At 36.4% G+C, this 8,451-nt stretch overlaps 1 protein-coding gene across 1 annotated transcript; it reads right to left on the reverse strand.

Annotated features, from left to right (window-relative positions):
* Positions 1–6,866: 6,866 nt before the first annotated feature.
* On the reverse strand, positions 6,867–7,283 carry LOC127831486 (uncharacterized). The gene has a single exon (XM_052356469.1). The coding sequence runs from the start codon at positions 7,281–7,283 to the stop codon at positions 6,867–6,869; it is 417 nt and encodes a 138-aa protein (XP_052212429.1).
* Between the last annotated feature and the right edge of the window lie 1,168 nt (positions 7,284–8,451).

Raw genomic sequence — 8,451 nt, forward strand, 5'->3', positions numbered from 1 at the left:
AAAAACGTTACCTGTCAGTGTGTTTAGACATTTATTGATTAAAAAAAGCTTTGACCTTAATTTCCATTTTCTTGGCAAATATTACTTCCCTTTAGCCTGCTGTTATTTGTCCTGTCTTGAATTGCTGAAACGAAAAAAAATGCAATAACTTATTACAATACACACAAACAAAGCATTCACTTATCTGAGTGTTGAAGATTAACACATGCAATGACGATCACGTGAGATTTGTATTTAAATAAAGAAAAGCAATTTAAGTTGTACATTTTGACTTCGCTTACCCATATTACATTTTATGCTGATTGCAATAAGTAAAACTTTAATTTATATCGGACATGAATTATTAGTTAATGTCATACAAACTTACTGCATGCGACTAACGTACACCAAAATATGCTAAATAATTTCAACTCGAATTTAAAATAATGTTGAAAACACTGTAGACCCACCGTTATTCCCAAAGCAGTACAAACTCATGTTTCTGTAAGGATTGGAAATGGTCAAAGTGAACAATACGGCATACTTAACTATTATCATACATAGAGCACATTAACACCGACTTTTTATATGAAAGTACATACTTGCTTTTCAAACATGCTTAACTAAGAACGATATTAAAACACTTTTTCAGAAAAGCATTATACATTAAAATCTTTCATTTGATAAACATTAAAATGCAATCACAAAGAAAAAAGATATAACTGACACAGACGGATGCCATACCCGTTGTGATTTTCCCGTGATACGCACATGTATCATTTGTGCAGAGTGTCGTCTCGAATTCTCATAGAAACTTGAGGCTGTATGTTTCTTTTTTTACGTATTGCAGCTCTTCATAAAGAACATGCCAATATAAATGCTGCTCCAAGAGTAATGCTGAATCCGACAGACAATGCACCGTGCCGAAAAGTGACTGTCCCTCGTTGTCTGTGCCACATAGTGCAAGAGAGAGATTACTAAGGATAGTATTAATTTATGTTTGTTTTGCATCAAGTTCACTATGTTGTCTACCTACATGGATATACAAGTATGTACGATATATTAACGTCATACTAGACAGGAGAATGCACCAAGTTATCGCCCATTGCTTATTTCAAGAATTACTCATGTCTTGGGTAAGCATGCAACCCATTTATTGTTGTATAGTCTCATGTAAATGACAGGATGAATTCCATATACCTCCGTTGAATTCGTCATATTACGTCGTTACATTTGGACATGTGATTTTGCACACATTCCAGTCGCACACGTGACCATCTAGAGTTTCAATGTATTTTAATATATTCACTTCAGAAGAGAATGTCAGAAGAACACGTTCGACAACCGAGCAGATAATTCACAATTACTTGTTGTCGCGGGTCCGTTAGGCTGTTCATGTATCTTGTTGTTAAGAATATATTACGAACATTGGGAAGCGTTTGTGTTAAAGATAAATCAACAGACATAAACCTCAACGAAAACCTTTATGAACTTGTGTTCGTTATTGTATTCCACCAACTATGCGACATCTGTAAATAAATTTGACGACCTTTTACAATAAAAAATATTGTGGCCTCCAAATACTTTGTGTTTAAACGGTGGAAGATATTAATTTGTGCATACGAGCATTTAATAATACGTAGGCGAGCAACTGCACGGTATCGGCTTCAACTGCCTTTATTTTTATAAGAGAATTAAATTCCTTATGCTATGTTTGTATAATTCTGTGCTTTAAATGTTGACGAAAATATGTGATTCCTAAACAAACATGCTTTATTAAAAAAAACACTGTTTTCCTTAATTAGAAGAATATTAAAATAATGTGTTGTTATATTTCAGTTAACGTTTTTGTATTACTACGTGGAATTTCAATTGTATTGAAATATCGAAATTTCAGAAACATTAATAAGGAACCATTTTTAGTTAAAACCCGAAAGTCTTTCATATAATGCAGGCGTAAGTTATGTAAGGTTTCTTAATTTAATCAGTTAAAGATGCATGTATAATTATTAAAAGGAATGCTTACAAATTGATTGCGTTTATAGTCTAATGTGTCTAAAAAATCAAAACTCTCTTAGTTTTATCGAATACTTGGGCTTATTTTGCATAGAAGCTAATGACGTCACATATGACAGAGTTGGAACGTTAGTAAAAACCAATAGAGTTCGACCCTTACGAGGGCGCTTATGCCATTGGTTAATGTGAAGTTGGAACTTATATAGACAAACACATATACATGTGATTATTTTAAACTTCTTTGCTATTTTTGACAAACTGATTCAATACAAATGATTTTAATACTGAAGGATAAACTTACATGGTGTAATTGTTTTTAGACTTACGTAACCCCTTGATTTATATTTGTAATCATAGTTTTAATCCTTTCCAATTACATTTGATCATAGAATCAGCATATGCAACAATGACTACAGCAGATCATTAAATAATGCATATGAGAGTCTTACTCATAGGAAATGTATATCACAAATCGTCGTCGGCCACTATTTAAATTGCCTTGTTTTTTGCGGTTTTTGTAAAGAAATCATGCTTTCGGTAAGCTTTTGAATCTATTTATTGCCGATCTTTGTACCGGATCCGAACTGCTAATACTTTCTTAACTGTCTACGATTTCTCAATTAAGCGAAGAAATGAAGATATTAGACGGGTCAGTGGGTCTGAATGGTCGTGAACAAGTTCAATTAGTGTCATTCGATTTAATTTTTGTCATTCTGACCTCAAGCTTACCTTCATGGGCACCAATAAGAGAAGTAAACAGTATTGGTTATAATTAATGAATGTAAAGTTCGTTTGATTTATATCTGTATTTAACACTCTACAGCAAGTTAAACGTGTGAAATAATCTGTGAGATGACTTAAACATATTTAAATAAAAGTAAATCTATTTAACCACAACATCTAAATACAAATACATATGTCTTTTTGCTCTGCAATAAAAGCGGTGCAACTTTTTGAATCGGTGTGAAAAACACTGGACATGAAACAAGGAAGGGGGAAAATGGTATACAATATAAAAAAGAAGAAAATGATTACACCCACGTGAGTGATGAATATGTGAATAATTTGTGAAATATTTGTACTTCAAGTTGGTACCTATCATGAAAATACCCTATTCCCACCCCATCCAAGCAAACTGAATCGAAATGTTGTTTTATTTGTTCAACCTTTTAACTCGTTTCTTCATTAAACATGCGATGAAATCTTGAAAAAACGTTTTTGTTCACCTGTGTTTGCAAAGTTCTATTGTTATAAAGCACACGTACATACAATATTTGGTTGACTGAAAGTAAACCGTCAAAATCCACATACAGATGACCATTGTCAACACACTATTAAACAAGCAGCTGCAAATTTGTCGCAGATCTATGATTTCAATTTTAAATTCAAAATCATATTAAGAATATAAGTATACTGTAATTAATCTTGGTACAAGGTTTAGTCAGAGGAGTACCTGTGGAGGATGTGTTTCTAAACTTGATGAAGCACATGAGTTTGATGGTGGATCTGGTTGTATACAGCAAGAATGTATTGATGAACAAGCACTGAGCAAATTCCTTAACTTGGTGTAATGATTTTACCGTATATATTCATATAAACCAAAAAACAACATTAAACTGAATTAAAAGGGCAAAATAACCTAGTAAATGATTAACTGGATGTAAATGCCAATGGTCTAACACTTACCGATTGCCTGTTTTCATATTAGGGACATAACCGTTAATAACAATTTTGTTTCAAAAGAGAGCCGTTTGGTCACAACACACAGAAAAATAATTACAACTCAACATATTATGTACAGGCATACACATCAAATGAAATTTCACACAAAACAAATGCACTAGACAAGACACACACACATTTTCATACAATCACACAAACATGAATAACACGTGGACAATCGCCTAGGAACGAACAATACAAAAACATATACGAACATACATTCAGGAACGAGCATAGAGACGCAACTATGGTAAAATACTTTGATTGCAAACAGCCATTCATTATGGACTTTTTTTGTACGTAGATATCAGCGATAAATAATATAACTCACCGTTCTTTGCATATTTCTACACATAAGCATTAGACGCTTAAATAGCCAATCATCAAACTTTAATTGGACCATATTAATGTGATTTGTTCCTTTCATAGAATTGTATTTATGCGTCTGTCACAGTATACTTTGATGGTAACGTGGTGTTCTCAATATGTCGTTATCATTATTATTATGATTACAATAATAATAATAATAAGAAGAAGAATTAATATATATGTTATTTATTTATGCATTATTTACTATTATATTTATTTTATTTTACTAGTATTAGTATTGCATATATTTAAACGTCTTTTGCACTATATCCACCTATATGTTTATTATCATATACCTTGTTTGCGCTGTCGTGTAGCTTTTGCTTGTAAATATGTTGTCCTCATGGGTCTGTTGACCCTTTGGAGTCTTGTGAAAACAAACTATCAATAACATGCTCAATCACATAACTGCGAGTACACTTTAAGCACATGCTTATCTGTTAAATAAGTTTGTTGTAAAAGATCTCCACTTTTTTATTTATAAGTGTATATCTACCCTTTGTCATTTTGCTCTAATATATTGAAACGTTTTTGTTTTCCCTTATTGCACTATTTTCAACTTTGAAAAACAATACTGTTGTTAACGTTCAAACGATAATGATTAAATGGCACCAGTTGTTTTCATAAATTAAGATATTTTTGGGTAAAGTTATTTGTTAAAACATGCGATTTCTTCATTATGGTTTACCTGTATAAATCTTTATATGCGGTCTGCGTGTTTTGAAAGTAAACGGAGCAGAAGTATAACATCGTTATGCACGATTGTGAGATTGATTATTGGCGATATATAAAAAATAAGTGTACAAGTTTATCGTCACAGTCAATTTATAATGCAAGTGAACGAAGAACTACGAAGTGAGTTATTTCAGTTTTTAATTCATGCGATGTATGTTAACATGTACGAGCATTATATTAATGGACTAATTAAAAGTGTAACAAGGCCTCCATTCACACAACATATCGAATTTGGAACCCGACGCGTGTGGCTAAAATTTCAAGTACAAGTCCAAACACAGTAACCCCTAAACAACAACCAACTACCATGCCGGTCTGTGAAGAATCAGTACATGTACCTAAAAATAAAATATTTTAAGTACTTTTCACAAATAATTGGTAAGTTTGTCAATAGACTTCTTACATGCTACTATGCACTTTCTTACGTTTGTTTCAAAATTCGTTTGAAAACTCCAAATAATTAAGAATATTACGATCAGACGTACCGTTTACGTTATCAATATGAATGATATACAATGAAAGTTAGGCATGAGTTCAGACGTCAGAAATGAGTCTAACGTATTTAATATGTTGTATTATGAGCTGAAACATATATTTATCACACGCCATATCCTGCACGACCCATTTTTACGAATATTTCAATGTTACACATGTGTAAAATACGTTTTAAGCGTTTTCATTGGCTCAGTTTTCGTTCGACTGACCAATCACATTTTGTTATTTTGCTGAAATTACGTTGCAACGTCAAATGACGTCACGAAATGTAAACAACATTCGGGATTGATGATTATGTTTGCGTAAATATTAATTTAATTTGTTCATTTAAAAGCATGTGATAAAAAAGATCTGACACTCGTTGTCATTTTTATACCATACGTTATTAAACTCGTCCAGGAAATTCGTCTGTAAGCTCGCCAAAGGCTCGCTTACTAACAAAATTCCTGAACTCGTTTAATATCCTCAACAATTACCTTACCCAAATCAATACATGGGCCAAACAATGGTTGGTTTCCTTCAATCCCTCCAAAACTGAAGTTGTCTTTTTCTCATTATTGGACATGCCAAAAGCCCAACTACATTTCGACGGCATTCAGTTGGGCTTTGTTGAAACCATACACACCTAGGTCTCTTGATCAGTCAAAATGGTAAATGGCTGTGAGAAATGTTGCTTAGAAAGTACTACGCGTCTTAACGGTTCGATCCTTTATTTACTCTTTTTAAATCATAACAACAACAATGACGTCACCGTCATCGACGGCCGACGTTAACGCGCCATGGCGGCAAAGCATGACGTTACATATTCCCAACATTCTGGGGGCCGCGAAAAGTAATACCTAGAAAACAATGTTACCTTTGACAAAATCATTAAATACGTATGTTAATAATCATTAAAAGCAAAGTAAATAGAAAAATCATTTCTAAATCATACTTTTCGATCATGAATGACATTTAAGAAATTTAAATCCTGAACATGCCCTTTTCAATTATTTCGAATGCAATCAAAATCACATGACAAAGTCAAAACGTGTCTATGGGCACTCAATTGGATAAAGTCTTGTAATTGGGCGCGTCGACACTCCTTGGCTTGAACGAACAACTGCAGTGCGTACACATCCACCGTTACCCGGTAGCAGCTGTTCCACGACCCCGAGTTTCCACTTCAAGCGCGGACCGTCGTCATGGATATGGACAACGTCTCCAACATGAATAGTTCCGGATGTCGATGCTCATGTCTTACGGTGCTGGTCACGGAATGATGTAAGATACTCATATCGCCAACGTTTCCGGAAATGGCTGACTCGTTGCGTGAAGTTCCGGGCTTGACGTTTTACATCTGTATTATCGATTGAGCAACCGGCGTTGTCGGCGTCGCCGCTCACTTAGGGTAGTGACGTCAGTCGGCGACCATACATCAAGAATGAGGGGGATATGGCCCCCGCGTCGTTGATGTCAGTAGACACATATGTCAGTGAACGATCATTAATGATCGCCTCAATTTCCACGATTATGGTCTGTAACTCTTCCAGGGTGACGAATGTCCGACCTTATGTCTTCTTGACAGCTGACTTAGTAACACCGATAAGCCTCTCCCACCAGCCTCCATACCAAGGTGCTCTTGTGGGAATGAACTTCCATGTGATGCCCATGTTGGAGAAATTCCTCTGAATGGATGGAGACTGCATTAAATTCTGTAGATGACGGGATGCGGCTTTAAATGTAGTTGCATTGTCGGACAACACGGTGTGTGGCATGGACTTTCGGCTTGCGAATCGCCGGAAAGCGTTCATAAACGCATCTTCGGTCAAATTTGGTACCACTTCGAGTTGAACGGCACGTGTTGAGGCACAGGTGAAGAGGCAAATATACACCTTCTTTTCACTTCCGGAGGATTCTCGAATAGACAATGCGCCAGTGAAATCAACGCCTGTGACGGCGAACGGTGGGCTGTCATCGACTCGCATTTTAGGTAGTGGCGGTGGATCCGGTGCTTGATATGCCGGTCCACACACTCGTCGACACACCACGCACTTCCGGGTTACTGATATCACGACTTGTCGGATGGCCGGAATCCAAAACTTCTGTCTCAGGAAGGTTACTGTTGCGTTTGTACCTGAGTGCTTAAGAGTTTCGTGTGCATGGCGTATGACAAGCGTCGTGAAATGGTGTTTCTTTGGAAGTAGAAGAGGGAACTTCGTATCTTCACTGACCGGAGCGTTTTGAATTTTGCCTCTGCATCGAATACAATCTGCTTCATTTATGAACAATTTAAGCTGCTTCACGATAGATGACCTACGTAAGCCTGAGGTCAAAAATTGGAGCTCCGGTTGAAATACTTCTCGCTGCACTAAAGAAATCAACTTTCTTTCTCCCTCTTTCAGTTCTCCAGTTGATAATTCACCGAAGTACCTGTCTTGCATTTTCACGCGGCAATTATGAATTAATCGTCGAACGTATGTCGGCAATCGATGTAGTTTGGTGAATGAACTGTATTCCTCGATATTTATAATAGACGCAATGGATGACGAAAGCTGTGTTTCGGTAACGGTGAACACGTATGGTTCGTTACTTCCGGTATGAAGCATGTCGTTTCCGGCGATTCCTCTTTCATCTACCGGTTTCCATGACGGCCAGCTTGATGCAGAACATAACAAGTCAAGGTCCTTTCATCCACAAACGGTTTCCCAAAAAGGCTTTGGCGGTGACACCGCGAGTCTGTAAGTCGGCTGGATTGTCGTTTGTTGGACAGTACTGCCAGTGAACTTTTCCGGTGATTTCACAGATTTCGTTTACCCGTCTTGAAACGAACTTCTTAAGTGGCTTAGTAAACGACAACCAGTACAGAACAATCTGGCTGTCCGACCAGTAAATGATATCCTCGATGTTGAGAGATGATCGGCCGGGGCACTGGAAATATCAGAAATGCTTCAAGTGTTTCCCACCCAACTAGAGATGTACTGGTATGAAACCCAGGTAATTCTCGCGTGTATCGGTGCTATACACTGAGCACGTAAAAGAACCAAGGTATCTATTCGCAAAGAGCTAGGGTATCGCACCCGGATTCCTTGTATCCCAATACTGTCTCTTCTGCTTGCTGTCTCTTCAGCAAAAACCAAAGGACCCCATTGGAAA

This window comes from Dreissena polymorpha, chromosome 5, assembly GCF_020536995.1.
Source record: "Dreissena polymorpha isolate Duluth1 chromosome 5, UMN_Dpol_1.0, whole genome shotgun sequence".
In the NCBI taxonomy this organism is placed as follows: Eukaryota; Metazoa; Mollusca; class Bivalvia; order Myida; family Dreissenidae; genus Dreissena; species Dreissena polymorpha.

Bases quoted from the DNA above. Each gene is read 5' to 3' on its own strand.
- LOC127831486 (XM_052356469.1), bottom strand. From the start codon at position 7,283: ATGCGAGTCGATGACAGCCCACCGTTCGCCGTCACAGGCGTTGATTTC.